The sequence below is a fragment of the Mirounga angustirostris genome, unplaced genomic scaffold, assembly GCF_029215605.1.
Source record: "Mirounga angustirostris isolate CCGP_5_RB_7025 unplaced genomic scaffold, mMirAng1.0.hap1 SCAF_2, whole genome shotgun sequence".
Lineage (NCBI taxonomy): Eukaryota > Metazoa > Chordata > Mammalia > Carnivora > Phocidae > Mirounga > Mirounga angustirostris.
The window spans coordinates 165,888,483-165,912,876 of NW_026991710.1; the positions used below are offsets into that span (position 1 = coordinate 165,888,483).

General features: G+C 34.3%; 1 protein-coding gene across 1 annotated transcript in view; it reads left to right on the forward strand.

The window, feature by feature from the left end:
• LOC123847768 (A disintegrin and metallopeptidase domain 3-like) overlaps positions 1-24,394 on the forward strand; it is a 116,693-nt gene that overhangs the window by 51,280 nt on the left and 41,019 nt on the right. Inside the window, exons 8-11 of the mRNA XM_045879538.1 lie at positions 3,982-4,053; positions 4,292-4,458; positions 5,520-5,601; positions 14,949-15,088. Of these exons, the coding sequence (XP_045735494.1) occupies positions 3,982-4,053; positions 4,292-4,458; positions 5,520-5,601; positions 14,949-15,088 (461 nt within the window). The remainder of the gene's footprint in view (positions 1-3,981; positions 4,054-4,291; positions 4,459-5,519; positions 5,602-14,948; positions 15,089-24,394) is intronic.

The following is a 24,394-nucleotide window of genomic DNA, read 5'->3' on the forward strand; positions in this document are numbered from 1 at the left end:
GCTGCCCCCATGAGGTTGCTAAAATTAAATCTAGACAGCCTACTTTCCTCTCTCCATTTAACTGAATACCTTCTTCCTTTCCAATAAAAACAGAAGGCATTTTCAATGCAAATGTCATCATGAGAAAACAACAACAAAGAACTCTAGAGCTTTTATATCCTATGATTAGTATTCCCTCTCTTTTTTATGTTCAGTTTATCTGTCTTAAATTTTAAAGTATGACTTTGTAAACTATTTTTTTCCTTACTCAGATAATCCCTGCCTTTTCATTAGAATGTTTAGTTGACTTATGTTTATCAAAATTACTAATACTGTGGATGTAGGTTAAGTACTGCTATGCTCTTAGTGTTCTACTCTTCCTATTAGTTATTTATTCTTTTGTTCCTCCTTTGCTACCCTTGGATTAGTGGGTTATTTTTAGTTTTTATCTTTATCTCCTATATTGGTTTTTTCTGTGATCTCTCTTTATCCCTCACATCTTACCCCAGTGGTTTCTTTATTGGTTTGAATTAACATTCCTAACTAGAATTAATATTATATCACTTCACATATAATGTAAGAGCTTTATAACACTAAAGTTCCATTTAACCCTGATATGGATATTAACTCCTTAACAGATACAGCATTTGCAGATATCTTCTTTTGTTCAGTAGGTTTCTTTTTTGTTTGTTGATGATTTCTTTCACCATGCAAAAGCTTTTTTTTTTTTTTTCCAAAAAGCTTTTCATTTGATGTAGTTCCAATAGTTTATTTTTGCTTTTGTTTCCCTTGCCTTAGAAGAAATATCTAGAAAAATGTTGCTATGGTGGGTGTCAGAGAATTACTGCCTGTGCTCTCTTCTAGGATTTTTATGGTTTCATGTCTCACATTTACATCTTTACATTTTGAGTTTAGTTTTGTGTATGATGTTAGAAAGTGGTCCAGTTTCATTCTTTTCTTGTAGCTGTCCAGTTTTTGCAACATCATTTATGGAAGAGATTGTCTTTTCCCCATCATATATGCTTGCCTCCTTTGTCATAGATTAACTGACTATATAATTGTGGGTTTATTTCTGGGCTTTCTATTCTGTTCCATTGATCTTTGTGTCTACTTTTGTGCCAATACCATATTGTTTTGATTACTACAGCTTTGTAATATATCTTGAGATATGGAATTGTGTTACCTCCAGCTTTGTTCTTCTTGATCAACATTGCTTTGGCTATTTGGGATCTTTGTGGTTTCATTACAGAGCCATAAAATAGAATGAGGTCATGCTATTTGTGACAACATGGATGGGTCTAGAGGCTATTGTGTTAAATGATGTAAGTCAGACTGAGAAAAACAAGTACCATATGATTTTACTCATATGTGGAATCTAAAAAATAAATAAATAAACAAGAAGCAGAGTTAGACACATAAACATAGAGAAAAAACTGATGGCTGCCAAAGTGGAGGGAGTTGGGGATTAGGTAAAATGGGTGAAAGGGAGTGGGAGATACAGTCTTCCAGTTATGGAATGAATGTTATGGGAATAAAAGGCACAGCATAACATTAGAAATAGAGTCAATGATATTGTAATAGCTTTGTATGGTGAAAAATAGGAGCTACACTTGTTGTGAGCATAGGGTAATGTTTATACTTTTGGAATTACTATGCTGTACACCTGAAACTGATGTAACGTTTTGTGTCAACTACACTCAAATAAAAAATTAATGAAAATAATTGTAAAAATAACACTATGTGACTTTTTTAAAACCAAATTTATCCATTTATACAAGACCTAAGGGCCATAAACTCTTTTGTAATTTCTCGGCACCCTGTGGTCTCAAATCCAGCTTTTAATTTTTTTATATAAATTCAATTAGCCAACATATAGTACATCATTAGTTTCAGATGTAGTGTTCAGTATGTGATGTTATTATATTTTACTTTGCCATGTGTTATAAACCACAAAATAAATTATTTTTTAAATATTCAATTGTTTGAAGAAATTAAGGAAAAGAAAAAAGAATTTAATTTTCCCCTCATGTTTACCATTTTCAAAGCTCTTCTTTCCTTCTTATAAGTCTGTTTCTGATATTTCTGTTTAGCTTGTTGATGACTTTGCTTCAGCTTTTGCTCATCTAAAATCATTTTTATTTCATCTTCATTTTTTAAATATTTTATTTGGAAATATTTTCAAACTTTCAAAAAATTTGCAAGAATTGTGCTATGGTGAGTGCTGTGAATTGTGTAAGACTGTTGAATCACAGATCTGTACCTCTGAAACAAATAATACATTGTATGTTAAAAAAAAAAAAAAAGAAGAAGATAGCAGGAGGGGAAGAATCAAGGGGGGTGGAATCAGAGAGGGAGATGAATCATGAGAGACTATGGACTCTGCAAAACAAACCGAGGGTTCTAGAGGGGAGGGTGTGGGGGGATGGGTTAGCCTGGTGATGGGTATTAAAGAGGGCAGGTTCTGCATGGAGCACTGGGTGTTATATGCAAACAATGAATCACGGAACACTACATCAAAAACTAATGATGTAATGTATGGTGATTAACATAACATAATAAAAAAAGAATAAGGCAAGAAATAGTTATACTCTCTTTATTCGGATTTATTAATATAGTATCCCATTATCACTTGTGCTCTATTTGAAAGTAAGTTGTAAATTTTCAGTGTACGTTTACCTAGAATAAGATCATTATCTTATATAACCACAATAGAGTTATCCATGTAAGGAAAAATAGCATTGTTAAAATACTTTTTATCAAGTCTACCATAACTTAATTGCATTATAGTTGGACAGTGTGATCTAAGTGACAATGCTTTATATTCAAATAACTCTTTAATGGCCTAATATGGGTCAATTTATATAAAACTTCCATGTATGTTTGAAAATATATATATATATATATATATACACATTCTTTCATTGTTTTATATAAGCCTTTATTCACCTTCACTCATACCACACATGCTGCACTGTGCGTAAATATACAATATGATTTATTGGAAAAGAGAAATAGCAAAGTACAAATAGTTTCTAGAGACCTAGGAGGATAACATCTTTTTTGTCTGTATCAGACAACTCTATCCATTACATTTTTTTTTCTGTGAGTAGTTTTTGGCAGACCTGCTGCAGATTTTTGAAGCTCTTAAGCTGCCACTTTTCATGTTTTCACCAAAAACTTAGAAATGTGTGTACACATACAACTGAAGTATTTAAGAGAAAATATGTGATTTTTGTCTCCTTGAATGAAGACAATTGCTTGAATTTATTTTTATTATTATGGTACATTGTTTATCCAGGATATGTAGTCATGTTATCTTATTGTAATGAAGATAAATGGTGGCATATGATATAGCAGATAAAAATGACTTAGTAGCTTAGAGATTTGAGTCCTGGTTCTTATCTTTAGTAGTTATATGATCTTGGAAACTTACCTTTCAAACCTCCATTTTATATGTGTAAAGAGGAAAATAATCACAACCTTCTCATTTTAATATTATTGATTAATATGTAAGCTCCCTAGGTTTAAACTTAAGACTTACTAAGCAATTGATAAACCTTAATTCTGTTTTTTTTTTTTTTCCTTTCACTGAGCACCACCTTAGTTTAACATTTTATATCCATTTAAAATGTGGTACTTTAAAGAGGGCACATATTGAATGGAGCACTGGGTGTTATATGCAAACAATGAATCATGGAACACTGTTCTAGAGGGGAGGGGGTGGGAGGATGGGTTAGCCTGGTGATGGGTATTAAAGAGGGCACGTTCTGCATGGAGCACTGGGTGTTATACACAAACAATGAATCATGGAACACTACATCAAAAACTAATAGTGTAATGTATGGTGATTAACATAACAATAAAAATTTTTAAAAAACTAATGATGTAATAATGTATGGTGATTAACATAACACAATAAAATTAAATTAAAAATAAATAATTAAAAAAATAAAATGTGGTACTTTAGTAATTTTCAGTAGTGAAACAAAATTTGTCTTTCAGTTTGATTACATGGGCTCTGAAGTGGCATTTGCAGCTGAGAAAGTTGTCCATATCTTTGGTCTTATCAACATTGTAAGTATTTATGTTTCAGTTAAATATTAAACATTCCTATTAATGCTTGTATAAATAACAGTTGTATAAATAACATTTTCGATTTTATTAAAAAGTATAGTCCTACCAACTAGTTTCACCCACCAATGGATTCCATCTCCAAAAATGAGTAAATTGAATCTATTAGCATTATGTATAGAGATGTAATATAATACTTATGACTACCTAAACCTGTATGTGGTGTATCTTCTATTTTTAGATGTTTTCCCAGCTTAAAGTGACTGTGAAGCTAACTTCTTTGGAGCTCTGGTCAGATCAAAATAAGATTTCAACTAAGGGGGATGCTGATGAAGTACTACAAAGATTTGTGTCATGGAAAGAACAATTTATGTTTCAAAGATCTCATGATATGGCATATTTATTAATGTGAGTGCATTTTTTGCATTGATATAGGGCTTATCAAATTATATGATCTGCTAACTATCAAAATTATATACAAAATGTGTTATGTATAATGACAAGAAACCTCAAAAATTGTACATATACTGTTAGCAAAATGCAAAATATAAAAATCTGATAACAATGTAAGACACTAAAACACTAAAACAGAGTAGACTGTTTATCCATGGAAATGTAATAGACTTGAAAATTTGGAAAGCCTCGGGAGAAACATGGGGACTCAAGGGTTTTAAAGATTTTCTCAGAGGTAAGTAATTGAAACCATCATTTTAACATTAAATAAAATATAAATTAGTTAACAGAATGCAGTAATTGCATATAAAGTGGTTACAATGCAAAACATTTAAATAGTAATATGGTTACCTTCTGATATATACGGACACAAGGTGTAGCTATATAACTGCATGTATTGTATCTTTCAAAAGCCTTCTTGTTGCTTGACTAATTTGATTACATGGAAAAATAAAAACGCAATTCTGAAGGTCTTAAGCAATATGGAATACATTTATACATCTATTGGTGTTTCCTGTGGCATTTAAGGTCAGATTTGGGGACTTAGGAGCAATATTAATAGGACTGAAATGTGTGAGGACACTTTCTGTGTCCTATCTCTTTTCGTTAGCATACTGCACGTTCTCTTTTCTCTCCCTGTCCTCCAATCCGATATTTTTTACACACCTTAAAGGACCACTGCGTGCAAATCATGGCAGTAGGTTATCCTGACCTGTACGCATTAGAATTATATCCATCTAGTGGTGGCAACAGTGATGATTAATGTTTTGGAAGGATTAGGCACTGCTGGGTTTTGGGCTGTGTATCATATAATGTTAAAGTAGACTTTAGAACTTAACTTTGTAGGAATTGTGGGAGATTACCCAAATACAAAATGATTGAAAACATTAGATATGATATGTAATATTCAAGTTTCAAAAACAGCTTTCTTTACTGAGGAATCCAATTCTTAAAAGGTCATTAAGTTATTAATAATTTAAAATGCATTTATTTACAAGAAAAATTTTGTTATTTAGTTATAGGGATCATCCTAATTACGTGGGAGCAACATATCATGGAATGGCATGCAATCCAAAATTCGCTGCAGGAATTGCTCTGGTATGCATTTTACTCCCATCTATTCAGTAATTATATCATGTTTTGAAAGTTAATATCCACTTCAAGGAGCCAAAGTACATATAGTATATTTACCATGCTGTTTTGACACATTTTTATAAAATATTTTTTATTTGGATTTTGAAACTCAAACATTACAATTTTTAAAAGTTTTTTTGTGGTAAAATACACAGAACATGAAATTTACGATCTTATAGTAATGTTATGTGTGTTCCATTGCTGTGTAACAGATCTCCAGAACTCTTCATCTTGTGTATCTGTAGCTTTGTACCTTTTCACCAACATGGCCCCATTTTCCAAACCCTCTAGCCCCTGGCATCCACCATTCTACTGTCTGCTTCTGTGAGTTTGACATTTTTGATTCTACATATAATGGTGATCATACAATATTTGTCTTCATATGTCTGGCTTATTTCTCTTAATATAGTACCATTTAGATTCATCCGTGTCATTGCAAATAGCAGGATTTCATTCTTTTTATGGCTGAATAACATTCCATTCTATGTGTGTATATATAGGTGACATTTTATTTTTCCATTCTTCTGTCAATGAACACTTAAGCTGTTTTCAACACCTTACTATCATAAATAATGTGCAGTGAATGTGGAAGTGCAGATATATCTTTATGATACTGATTTCAGTCATTTTGGATAAAAATGCAAAAGTGGGTTTGATGGATCATATGGTAATCCTATCTTTAATATTTTGAACCATCATACTGATTTTGAGAGTGGTTGTGTAATTTTATAATCCCATCAGCAGTTCACATTATAGTCATCACATCCTCACCAACAGATGTTATTTTCTGTGGTTGCCTTTTTTTTTTTTTATGGTAGCCATTCTATTGGGTATGTGGTGATATCTCAATGTGGTTTTGATTTGCATTTCTATGATTATTAGTAATATTGAGGATTTTTGCATATGCTTTTTAGTCTTTTGTATATCCTCTCTGGAGAAATGTCTATTCAAGTCTTTAGCCCATTTTTAAATTGGTTTATATGAATTTGATTTTTTTATTCTTGGATTTTAGCAGTTCTTTATATTTTGGATGTTAATCTGTTACCAGATATATGATTTGCAAATTTTTTCCCTCATTTTGTAGGTTGCCTTTATACTCTGTTGATCATGTCCTTTGAAGCACAAAAGTTTTACGTTTGGTGTAGTCCTGTTTGTCCATTTTTGCTTTTGTTGCCTGTACTTTTGGCATCATATCTAAGAAATCATTGTCAAACCTAACATCATGAAGATTTCCCCCTATGTTTTCTCTTAGGAGATTTATAGTTTGAGGTCTTACATTTGGATTTTTAAGTCATTTTGAATTAATATTTGTATATGGTGAAATATACAGGTCCAACTTCATTCTTCTGTATGTGCATATCCAATGTTCCCATCACCATTTATTGAAAAAGCTCTTTTCTCCATTGAGTATACTTGTTGAAGAGACTGTCCTTTCTGCATTATGTCATCTTGGCACCCTTTTATAGATCATTTAACCATATATGCAAGGGTTTATTTCTAGGCTCTCTAATCTATTTCAGTGATATATATGTCTATCTTTATGCCAGTACCATACTGTTTTGATTACTTTGCTTTATAATATGTTTTGAAATCAGGAAATGTATATCCTTCAACTCTATTCTTCTTTTTTCAAAATTGACATGGTTATTTAGGGTCCCTTGAGACTCCATATTAATTTGGGGGTTATTTCTTCTATTTCTATTAACAGCTTAACTTCAATCACATACAAAAGCACTACTTTATAATTCTACTCAACACTTTATGTTACTACATAAATTATAGGACTTGTTTTGTTTTGTTTGGTTTGGTATTTGTCCTTCCAATTCTATACAATATTTAAAAGTTAATTTATTCACCAAAATTACAATACTGCATGTTACTATACTTGTCCATGTATTTACCTGTATTAGAGAACTTTATAATTTCCTTTTAGCTTTAGGTTGCTATCTAGCATCCTTTCTTTTTGCCATGACAGCCTCCGTTTTAACATTTATTATAGATCAAGTCTAGTGGTAATTAACTTTTGCTCATTACCTCAAATTTTATTTTTCTGAAAAAGTGTTCATGTCTTCATTATATTTTGAAATACAGTTTTGCCTGATAATGATAATTTTGGATGACAGTTTCTTTCAGCACTTGAAAAGTATTCATCCCAATCCCTTCTGACCTATAAGGTTTCTCCTGAGAAATCTACTGATAATCTTATGGGAGCTCCCTTATATGTGACAAGTCAATTCTGTCTAGCTGCTTTCAGGATTCTCTCCTTGTCTTTGGCTAATGGGAATTTTTGTGAGTCACTTTGGATTTCTTGGTTGGAATTTGTTGAGCTTCTTTTGTATGTTCACTCAGATTTCTGAAGTTTGTACTCATTATTTCTCCAAATAAACTTTCTTTCTCTCTTCTCTTTCTCAGACTCATTATAGGAATAATACATATATTGATCCACTTGTTGATGTCAGTAGGTTTTTTTTTTATATATATATATTCGTCATTCTTTTTATCTTTTTATTTTTCTCACTGGATGATTTCAAATGATCAGTCTTCATGTCTGATTCTTTCTTTTGCCTGATCAAATCTGATTTTAAATAAATCCCTTAAAGTTTTGAATTCATTTATTGTTCTTTTCAGCTCTAGAATTTTTTTTATAATAGTTAAAATCCCCTTGGTGATATCTATACCCAGAATTTATTTAGATATGTATGGCTAGTTCATCATTTTAAAATCAGTTAATGTAACCTATTTCATCAATAGGCTAACTAGAAAAATTGTTTGATCATATCAATAGATGCAGAAAAAGAATTTGACAAATCCAACACCATTTGTGATGAAATTTAGGAAAGGAGATCTAGAAGGGAATTTCCTTAACATGAGAAAGGACATCTAGAAAAAAACCTATAGCTAACACCTCAGTGGTGAGAAACTAACTGCTTTCCCAGTGAGATCAGGAACAAGGCAAGACTGTAACTTGCCAGTCCTTTTCAGCTTTGTACTGGAGGTGCAAAACAATGGTAACACAAAATGCTGTGAGGATGTAGAGCAACAGAAACTCTCATTCATGAAGATGGGAATGCTAAATGGTACAGCCACTGCAGAAGACAGTTTGGCAACTTCTTACTCTTAACATATGATACAGCATTTATCCTCTTGGCAGTCACCCAAATAAGTTGAAAACATATCCACACAAAATCATGTACATTTATAGCAGCTTTATTTGTAATTACCAAAAATTGGAAGGAAACAAGATGTCTTTTAATAAGTGAAATGATAAACACAATGCAATAAATACATATAAAGGAATATTTTATTCAGGTATTTAAGAAGTGAGCCATTAAGCCATTAGAAGATATAAAGGAATCTATATCATATTCTTTTTTTTTTTTTCTTTTTTCATTCTTTCCCTTTCTTTCCTCCCAGTTTCAGGTCTTTTCTGATTTGTTTAGTGTATATTTTTCTGGGATCATTGCTACCCTGTTAGCATTTTGTTCTCTCATTCATTTATTCTCCTCTGGACAAAATCACAAGATGAAAAAAATCACCTCAACAAAAAGAACAAGAGCCAGTACCGACTGCCAGGGACCTAATCAATATGGGCATTAGTAAGATGTCAGAACTAGAGTTCAGAATGATGATTATAAATACACAAGCTGGGCTTGAAAAAAGCATGGAAGATATTAGAGAAACCCTTTCTGGAGAAGTAAAAGAACTAAAATCTAACCAAGTTAAACTCAAAAAGGCTATTAATGAGGTGCAATAAAAAATGGAAGCTCTAACTGCTAGGATAAATGAGGCAGAAGAGAGAATTGGTGATATCGAAGACCAAATGATGGAGAATAAAGAAGCTGAGAAAAAGAGAGATAAACAACTACTGGATCACGAGGCAGAAATCGAGAGAGAAGTGATACCATAAGACAAAACAATATTAGGATAATTGGAATCCCAGAAGAAGAAGAAAGAGAGAGAGGGGCAGAAGGTATATTGGAGCAAATTATAGCAGAGAACTTCCCTAATTTGGGGAAGGAAACAGGCATCAAAATCCAGGAGGCACAGAGAACCGCCCTCAAAATCAATAAAAATGGGTCAACACCCTGACATCTAATAGTAAAACTTATGAGTCTCAGAGACAAAGAGAAAATCCTGAAAGCAGCTCAGGATAAGAGATCTGTAACGTACAATGGTAGAAACATTAGATTGGCAACAGACTTATCCACAGAGACCTGGCAGGCCAGAAAGGACTGGCATGATATATTAGGAGAACTAAATGAGAAAAATATACAGCCAAGAATACTATATCCAGCTAGGCTGTCAGAAAAATAGAAGGAGAGATAAAAAGCTTCCAGGACAAACAAAAACTAAAGGAATTTGCAAACATGAAACCAGCCCTACAAGAAATATTGAAAGGGGTCCTCTAAGCAAAGAGAGAGCCTAAGAGCAACATAGACCAGAAAGGAACACAGACAATATACAGTAACAGTCACCTTACAGGCAATACAATGGCACTAAATTCATATCTTTCAATAGTTACCCTGATGTAAATGGGCTAAACACCCCAATCAAAAGACATAGGGTAACAGATTGGATAAAAAAACAAGACCCATCGATATACTGTCTGCAAGAGACTCATTTTAGACCCAAAGACACCCCCAGCTTGAAAGTGAGGGCGTGGCAAACCATTTACCATGCTAATGGACACCAAAAGAAAGCTGGGGTGCCAATCCTTATATCAGACAAATTAGATTTTAAATCAAAGACTGTAATAAGAGAAGAGGAAGGACACTATATCCTACTTAAAGGGTCTATCCAACAAGAAGATCTAACAATTGTAAATATCTATGCCCCTAACATGGGAGCAGCCACATATATAGGCCAATTAATAACAAAAGCAAAGAAACACATTGACAACAATACAATAATAGTAGGGGACTTTAACACCCCCCCCCTCACTGAAATGGACAGATCGTCTAAGCAAAAGATCAACAAGGAAATAAAGACTTTAAATGACACACTGGACCAAATGGACTTCACAGACATATTCGGAACATTCTATTCCAAAGCAACAGAATACACATTCTTCTCTAGTGCCCATGGAACATTCTCCAGAATAGATCACATCCTAGGTCATAAATCAGGTCTCAACCAGTACCAAAAGATTGGGATCATTCCCTGCCTATTTTCAGACTACAATGCTTTGAAACTAGAACTCAATCACGAGAGGAAAGTCAGAGAGAACTCAAATACATGGAGGCTGAAGAGGATCCTACTAAAGAACGAATGGGTGAACCTGGAAATTAAAGAAGGATTAAAAAAAATGGAAACCAATGAAAATGAAAACAAAACTGTTCAAAATCTTTGGGATGCAGCAAAGGCGGTCCTAAAAGGAAAGTATAGAGCAATACAAGCCTGTCTCAAGAAACAAGAAAGGTCTCAAATACACAACCTAACCCTACACCTAAAGGAGCTAGAGAAGAACAGCAAATAAAGCCTAAACCCAGCAGGAGAAGAGAAATAATAAAGATCAGAGCAGAAATCAATGAAATAGAAACCAAAAGAACAGATCAACAAAACTAGGAGCTGATTCTTTGAAAGAATTAACAAGATGGATAAACCCCTGGCCAGACTTATCAAAAAGAAAGAGAATGGATGCAAATAATTAAAATCGTGAATGAAAGAGGAGAGATCACAACCAACACCAAAGAAATACAAACAATTATAAGAACATATATTAAGCAACTATGTGCCAGGAAATTAGATAATCTGGAAGAAATGGACGCATTTCTAGAGATGTATCAACTACCAAAACTGAACCAGGAAGAAATAGAAAACCTGAACAAACCTATAACCACTAAGGAAATTGAAGCAGTCATCAAAAATCTCCCAACAAACAAGAGCTCAGGGCAAGATGGCTTCCCAAGGGAATTCTACCAAACATTTAAAGAATTAATACCTATTCTTCTGAAACTGTTACAAAATATAGAATTAGAAGGAAAACTTCCCAACTCGTTTTATGAGGCCACCATTACCTTGATTCCCAAACCAGACAAAGACCCCATCAAAAAGGAGAACTACAGACCAATATCCCTGATAAACATGGATGCAAAAATTCTCACCAAAATACTAGCCAATAGGATCCAACAGTACATTAAAAGGATTATTCAGAACGACCAAATGGGATTTATTCCTGGGCTCCCAATTTGGTTCAAAATCTGCAAATCAATCAATGTGATACAATACATGAATAAAAGAAAGAACGAGAACCATATGATCCTCTCAATAGATGCAAAAAACACATTTGACAAAGTACAGCATCCTTTCTTGTAAGGGATGGTCCTTATCACCAGGCAAGGATGTCCACTATCACCACTGCTATTCGACATAGTATTAGAAGCCCTAGCCACAGCTATCAGACAACAAAAAGAAATAAAAGCATCTGAATTGGCAAAGAAGAAGTCAAACTCTCACTCTTTGCAGATAATATGATACTTTATGTGGAAAACCCAAAAGACTCCACCTCAAAACTGCTAGAACTCATACAGGAACTCAGTAAAGTGGCAGGATAGAAAATCAATGCACAGAAATCAGTGGCATTCCTATTCACCAACAAGAAAGAAGAAAGAGAAATTAAGGAGTTGATCCCATTTACAATTGCACCCAAAACCATAAGATACCTAGGAATACATCTAACCAAAGGGGCAAAGAATCTGTACTCAGAAAACTATAAAATACTCATGAAAGAAATTGAGGAAGACACAAAGAAATGGAAAAATGTTCCATGTTCATGGATTGGAAGAACAAATATTGTGAAGATGTCAATGCTACCTAGAGCAGTCTACACATTCAATGCAATCCCTCTCAAAATACCATCCACTTTTTTCAAAGCAATGAAACAAATAATCCTAAAATTTGTATGGAACCAGAAAAGACCCCGCATAGCCAGAGGAATGTTGAAAAAGAAAAGCAAAGCTGGCGGCATCACAATTCCGGACTTCAAGCTCTATTACAAAGCTGTCATCATCAAGACAGCATGGTACTGGCACAAAAACAGACACATAGATCAATGGAACAGAATAGAGAGCCCAGAAATGGACCCTCAACTCTATGGTCAACTCATCTTTGACAAAGCAGGAAAGAATGTCCAATGGAACAAAGACAGTCTCTTCAACAAATGGTGCTGGGAAAATTGGAGAGCCACATGCAGAAGAATGAAACTGGACCATTTCCTTACACCACACACAAAAATAGACTCCAAATGGTTGAAAGACCTCAGTGTGAGACAGGAGTCCATCAAAATCCTGAAGGAGAACACAGGCAGCAACCTCTTCGACCTCAGCCACAGCAACTTCTTCCTAGAAACATGACCAAAGGCAAGGGAAGGAAGGGCAAAAATGAACTATTGGGACTTCATCAAGATAAGAAACTTTTGCACAGCAAAAGAAACAGTCAACAAAACCAAAAGACAACCAACAGAATGGGAGAAGATATTTTGCAAATGACATATCAGATAAAAGGCTAGTATCCAAAATCTATAAAGAACTTATGAAACTCAACACCCAAAGAACAAATGATCCAATCAAGAAATGGGCAGAAGACATGAACAGACATTTTTCCAAAGAAGACATCCAAATGGCCAACAGACACATGAAAAAGTGCTCAATATCGCTCAGCATCAGGGAAATCCAAATCAAAACCTCAATGAGATACCACCTCACACCAGTCAGAATGGCTAAAATTAACAAGTCAGGAAAGGACAGATGTTGGTGGGGATGCAGAGAAAGGGGAACCCTCCTACACTGTTGGTGGGAATGCAAGCTGGTGCAGCCACTCTGGAAAACTGTATGGAGGTTCCTCAAAAAGTTGAAAATAGAGCTACCATATGATCCAGCAATTGCACTACTGGGTATTTACCCCAAAGATACAAATGTAGGGATCCAAAGGGGTACATGCACCCCGATGTTTATAGCAACAATGTCCACAATAGCCAAACTGTGGAAAGAACCAAGATGTCCATCGACAGATGAATGGATAAAGGAGAGGTGGTACATATATACAATGGAATATTATGCAGCCATCAAAAGGAATGAGATCTTGCCATTTGCAATGACGTGGATGGAACTGGAGGGTGTTATGCTGAGCGAAATAAGTCAATCAGAGAAAGACATGTATCATATGACCCCACTGATATGAGGAATTCTTGATCTCAGGAAACAAACTGAGGGTTGCTGGAGTGGTGGGGGTGGGAGGGATTGGGTGGTGGGTGATAGACATTGGGGAGGGTATGTGCTATGGTGAGTGCTGTGAATTGTGTAAAATTGTTGAATCACAGACATGTACCTCTGAAACAGATAATATAGTATATGTTAAAAAAAAAAAGAAGATAGTAGGAAGGGAAAAATGAAGGGGGGGAAATTGGAGGGGGAGACAAACCATGAGAGACTATGGACTCTGAAAAACAAACTGAGGGTTTTAGAGGGGAGGGGGTTGGGGAGATGGGTTAGCCTGGTGATGGGTATTAAAGAGGGCGTTTATTGCATGGGCACTTGGTGTTATACACAAACCATGAATCATGGAACACTACATCAAAAACTAATGATGTAATGTATGGTGATTAACATAACATAATAAAATTTAAAAAAAAAGAAAATGAGAAATAAAAATGTATAGCCCGGTAAAAAAAAAAAAAAAAAAAAGTAAAGAAAGAAATGCTACTTGCCAGATGTTCTAGTATTCTGCCTTTAGAAAGAAGTTAATTTGATTTTCCCCCTAAAACTATTTCTGAAATCAAAAGTAATTGCCAAGTCAACCTTTAAGAATCTATGTATTTTTTTCTGAGTGTTCATTTGAAAAGTAATATAATTACTGAAGCAATGCTTATTCTTACTAATTTAAAAAGAATTTAGGGGCACCTGGGTGGCTCGGTCAATTAAGGGTTCAACTCTGATTTTTGGCTCAGGTCATGATCTCAGGGTCATGAGATCGAGCCCCATGTTGGTTCTCTCTCAAATAAATAAATAAATAAATAAATAATAAAAATAAATTAAAAACAAATTTAAAAATAAAAAATAGGATTTCAATCAGTAATGTCTTAAAATCATGAGACTACATTTATCTTAATTGTTATTTCTCAATGCCATTTGGACTAAAAATGCTATTACTCAAAGATAATAACAAAATTTACCTATTTTTCCATATTTTTAAGCAAATAATAAGCTTTGGTATATTGGTTCTTTTTTTAAAAAGTGTATTTGCATTTACTTGAAAAGATAAAAAACAAGAAACAACTTAGATAACAATTCTGATTTTTTTTTTTTTCTTTTTAGTATCCACAGATGATAACGTTAGAGGCATTTTCAGTTGTTATGACACAGTTGCTTGGAGTTAGTCTGGGATTAACATATAATGATGACATCTTCACTTGTTACTGCCCAGGAACTACATGCATAATGAACACCAAAGCAATGTAAGGTTTTATTTTTGTCAAATCTATATCTTCTCTTGGGAAATGTTGTAGTATTTTTTAATGTATAATCTCTTTCAGTAAAACCTGATTAAGAATATTTTTATTAAATAAACATGCACTTATTTAATGTTTATTAAAGGAAGAGAGTATTTGATAGTGTAGAAAATGTGCTTATTCATTCTATATTCTATGTGATAGTGTAGCGAGAAGGTGGATGTTGATGATGACTTTCTGGGTAAAATTTATTAATTCATCCCTAGATTTTTAATGAGTATCTACTGTGTCCTGGTTATTGTGTTAGTTTGATTTACAAATGATTAACAAGATAGATAAGTTCTAAATATATTAGTCCATCAGGGACAGAAAATTAAAAAGTGGACATAAGAACAAACAAAATCTAAACAGTTTATGATAGCCAAGAAGAAAATGAATAGGGAAAATATGGGGAGGAAAAACTTTCTGATAAAGTGGTCTAGGAATAATTATGGAGATAATTATGTTGGGATCTGAAAGAGAAGGCACGAATCTGGTTATTAAAGAGTTCAATGAAAACTTTTCAGTGAAACTAAGTGAAGTAATGCTTGGATAACAACAAGCTTGAAAAGCTTCACAGACTGAAATAAGGAAGTTGCAGGGAGGATAAAAAAGAAAAAAAAAAACAAAACAAAACTGGGACTATAAGGAAGAATGTTTTAGACATAAGAAAAAGAAGTAACATAGAGTGAGACTAAAGAATTAGTCAGGGGAAGAAGTCCAGGATATGATATAGGAATGTAGGAAAGACCCTGATCATGCATTCATGATGTGGGAATTGGGATTTTATAATAAATGAAATGAAATATATTCTTAATTGGTTCATTCAGTATGGATAATAAAAATTATCTTGTAAAATAAATTTAAAATATATCAGGGAGAACTATAATATAGTGATTTTGGGAAATGACAAATTTCACAATAATCAATAACAGTTTCTTAAGACTGAGAGAAAAGGAGATGTCAAGAATTATTTGTAGGTAGGGGTTCTGGATCAAGAAGGCAACATAGGAAGAATCTGAACTCATGTCCTCCCACAGACACAACAAATCCACAGCTATGTATGGAACATTTTCCTCTAAAAAAATATAAAAGTTAGCCAAGGACTCCTACATATTGGACAAATGAGAAAAAGCCCATATCAGAGTGGGTAGGGGAGGCTAAGACACAATGTTACATCTTTCTGTAATTCCCACCCCTCCCATGCCAACCCACAATTGGGAGGGAACTGAAATCAGGAGTTTCTCCTTGAGGAATAAAGGGTTTGAACCCTCACTGGACACCCCAACTTTTAAGATAGCAGGTGCTAATTTGGCTCTCTCCATCTGTTGTACTCTAGAATGTCAATCTCTTCCACAGAGGAGCTTTTAGAGTTGTCTGGCATACCACTTTCTGTGGCTGCTACCCAAAAGGCAACCCTTGATCACCTGGCTCTGGTGGCCAGAAACATTTGTATTCCTGGGTCTCATGGAACTGTAACAAATGGAGAGACAGTTATTGGCCAGCTACTGCTTCCCTGGTACTGCACAGACAACAGACTGAAACACAAACCCAGACTTTCTGTGAAATGGCCTATTTGCTCATCCTGGAGCTTCTGCATGAGGGTCAGGCTTGTGGTTTGGGATACCTCTAGAGCCCTACTAAGGTGAACTCTGGAAATGGAGTCTATGCCATTTTGTGCCCTTGCTCTGCCTCACAACATCTCTGGGATCTCAGGGAAAGGAACTTTTACAATCATCTGGTGCCCCAATTTTTGAAAATGCTGCACAGTGGATACCTCTGTATCTCCTGGCTCTGTTGGCCATCAGGATGTATGTTTGTGGTCCCCTAGCACTGTGTGTATTTTCATACTTTAAAATCTGTTACTTGAGGGTCTGTCTTCCAATCACCCTAACCTAGGTGCTGATTGAGATCCTCCTCTTTGGGACAATAAAAGGTCTTGGTACATCCTTCACCACTTGGAGCCAAAAACTAAAATATGCTGCTTGGACAATCACAAGAGTTTGAGAGAAAACCAAGAGTTAGACAAGGTTGAATGGCAAGATTCCTCTCCTATGTGAGGCCACCCTTCAAAATGGCTGTTTTATCTAATACATAGCATTGGATAGAATAAAACAAAATGAAGAGACAGAGGAATGTGTTCCAAGCAAAAGAAGGTGGCGAAACATCAGAAAAGGACCTTAATGATACAGAGGTAAGTAATCTACCTAAAAAATTTGAAATAATAGTCATAAAGATGCTCACCAAGCTCAGGAAAAGAATGAATGAACAAGATGAGAACATCAACAAAGAGTTATAAAATATAAGAAAGTACCAAGTAGAAGCCATAGAACTGAAGAATAAAATAACAGAACTGAAAATTCAATAGAGGGATTCAACAGCAGACTAGATGAACAACAAGAAAATATCAGTGAACTCAAGAACAGTGTAGTGGAACTCAAGCAGAGCAGCAAAAAGAAAAACAAAATAATAAAAATGAAGATAAATAAGGGGCTTACTGGACAAATTAAGCAGACCAATATTCATATTACAGGGATCCCAGAAGGAGAGAAAGAGTCAAAGGGACAGAAAACTAGTTAACATTTGTCACCATAAAGAATAACATATGTCCTTTCTTTTCTTGTGATAAGAACTTTTAAGATCTAATCTCTTAGCAACTTTCAAATGTGCAATACAGTGCCGCCCACCCTGCCATTCCTGGTATGCACCCTTGGCCAGTACACGAGCCCCATCCAAGCAACCCCCATCCTGCCATATCAAGTGGGTGCCATCAGCCAGCACTAGAGCCCCTCCTAAGGGCCTCAAACTGGGGATCCAGCCACAGACAGGCCTGCAAGAGTCATGGCCTGGACTCTCAGGTGGGCCCAAGGGCCAGCCCTAATCACTGGTGTGCCTGTAGCAGTTGTGGCTGTCCCTCACAGGTGCACTGAGAGACAGCCCCACTCACCAGAAAGTCTGTAGCAGTCATAGCCTAGCCAGAACAGGAGAATGCACACAGCCCATATAGGGGGCAGTCCTGGGGCACCCGGCTTTGGTGTCCAGGTGGGTTTGCACTACTGGACCCTACAGGATCACCTTCTTCTTGAAACCACTCCTTCAAGAAATAACTACCTAGTACATAGAAACACACAGAAAGAAGGAAAATGAGGCACCAGAGGTTGCAAATGAAAGAATAAGATGAAACCTGAGAAAAAGAATGAAATGGAGATAAAGTTCAAAGTAATGGTCATAAAGGTGGTCACCAAATCATAAGAAGAATGATCACAGTGAAAACTTCAACAAAGACATAGACAATATAAAAAAAGAACCAATCAAGCTGAAAAATGCAATAATGAAATAAAAAAAAATACACTAGAGGTAATCAACAGCAGATTAGATGATGCAGAAGACTGGATAAGCAATATAGAAGACTGGATAGTGAAAAGTGCCCAGAGAAACAAAAAGAAAAAAAAAGGATTTAAAAATTTGAGGTTATTTTAAGGAACTTCTAGGGTAACATCAAGCATACTAGCATTCATATTATAGGTGCCCCAGAAGGAGAAGAGAAAGAGAAAGGATCAGGAAACATATCTGAAGAAATAATGTCTGAAAATGTACCTAACCTGGTGAAGGAGATCCAAGTTCAGGAAGCACAGAGTCTCAAATAAGATGGACCCAAAGAGAGCAAAGACACATTATATCACAGTGTCAACATTTAAAGGTCAACAGAGAATCTTAAAAACAGCAAGAGAAAAACTACTAGTTACGTATAAGGGAACCCCCATAGGATTATCAGCTGGTTTTTCAGCAAAAACTTTACAGGCCAGAAGGGAGTAGCATGATATATTAAAATTAATGAAAGGAATACTTACAGTAAAAAATATGGTACCCATCAAGGTTATCACTCAGAATTTAAGGAGAGATGAGGAGTTTCTCAGACCAGCAAAGCTAGAGGAGTTCATCAACACCAGACAGGTCACACAAGAAATGTTAAGGGAGTTCTTTCAATTGAATAGAAGAGGCCATAACTAGAAGTAAGAAAATTATGAATGAAATGAATCTCACTGGTACAATAAACATATAGTAAAGGCAGCGGGTCAACCACCTATGTAACTAGTACGAAGGTTGAAAGACAAAAGTAGACAATCATCTACCTATAATAATTAGTCAAGGTATACACAAAATAAGATGTCAAATATGATATCAAAAACCAAACATAGGGGAAGTATAAATGTAGCACTTTGGGAACACATTTGAACTTAAGCAACCATCAACTTAAAACAGACTGCAATATACATAGGATATTACATATGAAGCTCATGGTAAACACAAACAAATATCAATAATAGTTACACAAAAAATAAAGAGAAAGGAACTTAAACATAACACTAAGGGAGGTCACAAAACACCAACAGAAGACAGCAAGAGAAGAAGGAAACAGAACTACAAAAACAATAAGAAAACAATCAATAGAATGGCAGTAAGTCTATATCTACCAATAATTTAAATATATAAATAGACTGAATTCTCCAATCAAAAGACATAGGGTGTTTAAATGGACAAATAAAAACAAGACTATAGGGCACCTGGGTGGCTCAGTTGGTTAAGCAACTGCCTTCGGCTCAGGTCATGATCCCGGAGTCCCTGGATCGAGTCCCGCATCGGGCTCCCTGCTCGGCAGGGAGTCTGCTTCTCCCTCTGACCCTCCCCCCTCTCATGTGCACGCTCTCTCTCATTCTCTCTGTCTCAAATAAATAAATAAAATCTTTAAAAAAAAAAAAACAAGACTATATGTGATACCTACAATAGACTCGTGTCAGATCTAAAGACACACAGAATGAAAGTGAAGGGATGGACAAAGATATCCCATGCAGATGGAAATAAAAAGAAAGTTGGGGTAACAATACTTCTATCAGACAAAATAGACTTTAAAACAAAGGCTGTAATAAGAGACAAAAAAAGGTCATTACATGATGATAAAGGAATAAATCCAACAAGATGATGTAACACTTGTAAATATCTATGGACTTAATATAGGAGCACCTAAATACATGAAGTATATATTAGCAGACACAAAGGGAGAAATTGACAGTAATAAAATAATAGTAGGAGACTTTATCACCCCACTTATATCAATGGATAGATCATCCAGACAGAAAATCAATAAAGAAACATTGGCCTTAAATGACACATTAACCAGATGAATTTAATAGATTTACAGAGCTTTCCATCCAAAATTGGCAGAGTGCACATTCTTTTCAAGTACACATGAAATATTCTCCAGGATATTCTCCAGGATAGATCATGTTAGGTCACAGAATATTCTCCAGGATAGATCATGTTAGATCACAAAACAAGTGTCAATAAATTTAAGAAGATTTAAATTATATCAAGTATCTTTTCCAACCACAACAGTTTGAAACTAGAAATCAATTGCAAGTCAATCAATTCAAATTTAGTAGAAGAAAGTAAATAATAAAGATAAGTGGAAATAAATGAAATATATACTTAAAAATTAGAAAAGATAAGGAAAACTATAAAAGTAGGTTATTTGAAATGATAAAATTGATAAGCCTTTAGCCAGACTTTCAAGAAAAGAAGAAAGACATTGATGAAAGAAATTGAAGGCAACAACAACAAAAAAATGGAAAGATATACCATGCTCATAGGTTGAGAGAATTAATATTGTTAAAATGTCCATACTACTGTATCTACAGTTTCAATGCAATTCCTATCAAAATACCCATGACATTTTTCACAAAGCTAGAACAAATAATCCTAAATGTGTAAGGAACCACAAAAGACCCTAAACAAAGTGATCTTGAGAACAAATAAAACTGGAAGTATCACACTCTCTGATTTCAAACTCTACTACAAAACCATAGTGATCAAAACAGTGCAATATTGGTAATTAGGACGTGTGGTACATTTTCTTGGGGGTTACTTTTTGAGTTTTCATTTACATAAAATAAATGCTCATATTTTACCTGTACATTTTGATGTCTTTTGACAACATATACATTTTCACAAATACGATCTCAATCAGGATAAGAATACTTCCCAACACCCCCAAAGTTCCTGGTGCACCCTTCCAGTCAACCCTCCCCCCAAGGCAACTACTTCACCAATTTCTATCACATTAGATTAGTTTCATCTGTTCCAGAAATTCATATACACAATAGGCAATGTTCATGTCTGACTTCCTTGCTCAACAGAATGTTGTTGTATACATCAGAAGTTCATTCCTTTTTGTTGCTGGCTAGTATTCTATTGTGTGAAAAACCCCACAATTTGTATATCTGTTCATTTGATGGACATTGGAGTTGTTTCCAGTGTAAATCCTTTATGAATAAACCTGTGATGAAAATCCTTGCCCCTCAAAGCAAACCAAACCAAAGCAAACCAAACCAAGAGTACAATGTCAGCACAAAAACAAACACATAGATCCGTGGAACCGAATAGAGTTCAGAAATAAACTCACACTTAAATGGTCAATTAGTCTTCAACAAAGTAGGCAAAAAATACAATGAGGGAAGACGGTCTCTTCAATAAATGGTGTTAGGAAGACTGGACAACTACATGCAAAATAGTGAAACTGGACTTTCTTATATCTATACAAAAATAAAGTCAAAATGTATTTAAAGACTTAAATGTAAGAATGGAAATTATAAAACTCTCAGAGGAAAACAGGAGCAAGATTTGGACATTGGTCTGAGCAATATTTTTTGGATCTGTCTGGTCATTAAAGGACAATAAAAGCAAAAATAAACAAATGGGACTATATCAAACTAAAAAAGTTTTTGCACAGTGAAGGAAAACATCAATAAAATGAAAAGGCAACCTACTGAATGATACACCTAATAAGGGGTTAATATCCAGAATATATAAAGAACTTATACAACTCAACACTAAGAACACAAATAATTCCATTAAAAATTGAGAGAGGACCTGAATAGACATTTCTCCAAAGAAGATATATAGATGACCAACAGACTCATGAAATATGCTCAACTTCACTAATCCTCAGAGAAATGAAAATCAAAACCACAATAAGATATCACCTCACACTTCTCAGAATGGCTGTTATCAAAAATAAGAAATAATGAATCCTGGTGAGGATTTGGAGAAAAGGGAACTCCATGCACTGTTGGTGGGAATGAAAAATGGGGTAACTGCTATGGAAAATAGTATGGGGGTTTCTCAAAATTTAAAAATGGAACTACCATATGATTCTGCAATTCCACTTCTGGGTATTTATCTGAAGAAAATAAAAACATTAATTTGAAAAGATATATGCTCCCCTATGTTCATTGCAGTATTATTTACAATAGCCAAAATAAGGCAGCAACCTAAACGTTCACTGATAGATATATGGGTAAGAAAATATTATTTATATATATCATGTATATATCATATATCAGCCAAAAAAAACCTATGAGATCTTGCCATTCGTGCAACATAGATGGACCTAGAGGGTACTATGCTGAGTGAATAAGTCAGAGAAAGACAAATACCTGTGATTTCACTTATATGTGGAATCTAAGAAAACAAAACAAGCAAAGAAAATTAAAAAAAAACAAACCCAAACAGAAACATACCACAAATACAGAAAACAAATTGGTGTTTTCCAGAGAGGAGGGGATGGGAGAATGAAAAAAAATAGCAGAAAAATTAAAAGGTACAAACTTCCAGTTATCAAATAAATAAGACATGGGGATACAATGTACAGCATAGAAAATATAGTTAATAACATGTAACAACTTTGTATGGTGACAGATGGTAATTAAGTTATTATGGTGATTACCTTGTAATGTATACAAATGTTGAATCACTATGTCGTACAGGTGAAACTAATATATTATTGTCAACTACACTTCAATAAAAAGAAATAATAAAAAGAAATACTATTCTCCACTAAAAGGAACTGGGACACCTTGGAGAAATGATTGAGTCTAGGGCTAAGGCAGAAAAATCAAATGAGTGTGGAACATCTTGTGTCAGAACATAAGGAGGTGTGGGCGCCTGGGTGGCTCAGATGGTTAAGCGTCTGCCTTCGGCTCAAGTCATGATCCCAGGGTCCTGGGATTGAGTCCTGCATTGGGCTCCCTGCTCAGCGGGGAGCCTGCTTCTCCCTCTGCCTCTCTGTCTCTTATGAATAAATAAAACCTATAAAAAAAAAAAAAAAAGAATATAAGGAGGTTTTCAAAGAACTATGGAGATTTGCCAAAGGGACAAAAACCAGTTTGAAGTGGCTCCCAATAGCCAAATCAGGGACAATTTGAATGTCATAAATAACAATGATAGTAATGGATTATAACCCAGTTAGTATAATTGGAAAACATGATTCAAAATTAAAATTGTGAGCCATTTGTTAGTATGCAATGAAAACAGACTAAGCAATGGTTCTGTAATAATGTTGTCAAGATGCATAACCTCAGTGTAGTTATGAGAGAACATTTTATAATTTTCAATCCTAAATTAAGGAAAAGGATTATTTTAGCAAATAATCAGCCTGTAATCATAAAACTTTTCAAGGTCATGAAATTCAAGAACAAATGTAGAAAATAGATAACTAAACAACAAACTTAGATATTGAGAACTAAATGGTTGATACTGAACTGAATCCTATTGCTATAAAGTGCCAGTATTGTGATAAAGGGGAAATTTGAATGGAATCTGAGGCTTAGATATTAGTAATGTATCACTATTTTCTGATTTTGAGGGGTCTGCTTAAGGAGAATTCATTTCTATGTAAGAATTATACATTAAAATATTTTGAGTTATTAAGATTGTTTTTGGCAATTATTCTTAACTGTTTCAGGAAACAACATTTATTCTTTGAACTATATTGTATCATTTCTCTAAGATTTATTTGGGTTGCTACAAAATTAAACAAAAGCCCATTAAGTAGTACACTTAGAAATGTACAAATATAAAATAAAAAAGAATCTTGGACTTACAGATTTTATATACTCAATGCTGATATATCTTAATTGATAGATTTTGATAAAAAGAATAAATAACCCTGATTTTTCATTAGCATAATCAGTCATCTTTTCTTCCTTCAGTTTATATAAATTCCCTAATATGTTTCATTTTCTCATAACTATTACTTCTTATTATAATGATAATAATTATGTTGACAGTAATAATGAAAATAATAAGATATATTTAAAGAGAGCTTTTTGTGTGTGAAACACTGTTAAGAGTTTTAATATATTCTAACTCATGTCATTTTAACTTCCTCTACGTGCTAGATGTCTATTATATGGAATTACAATATAAATGGACTTA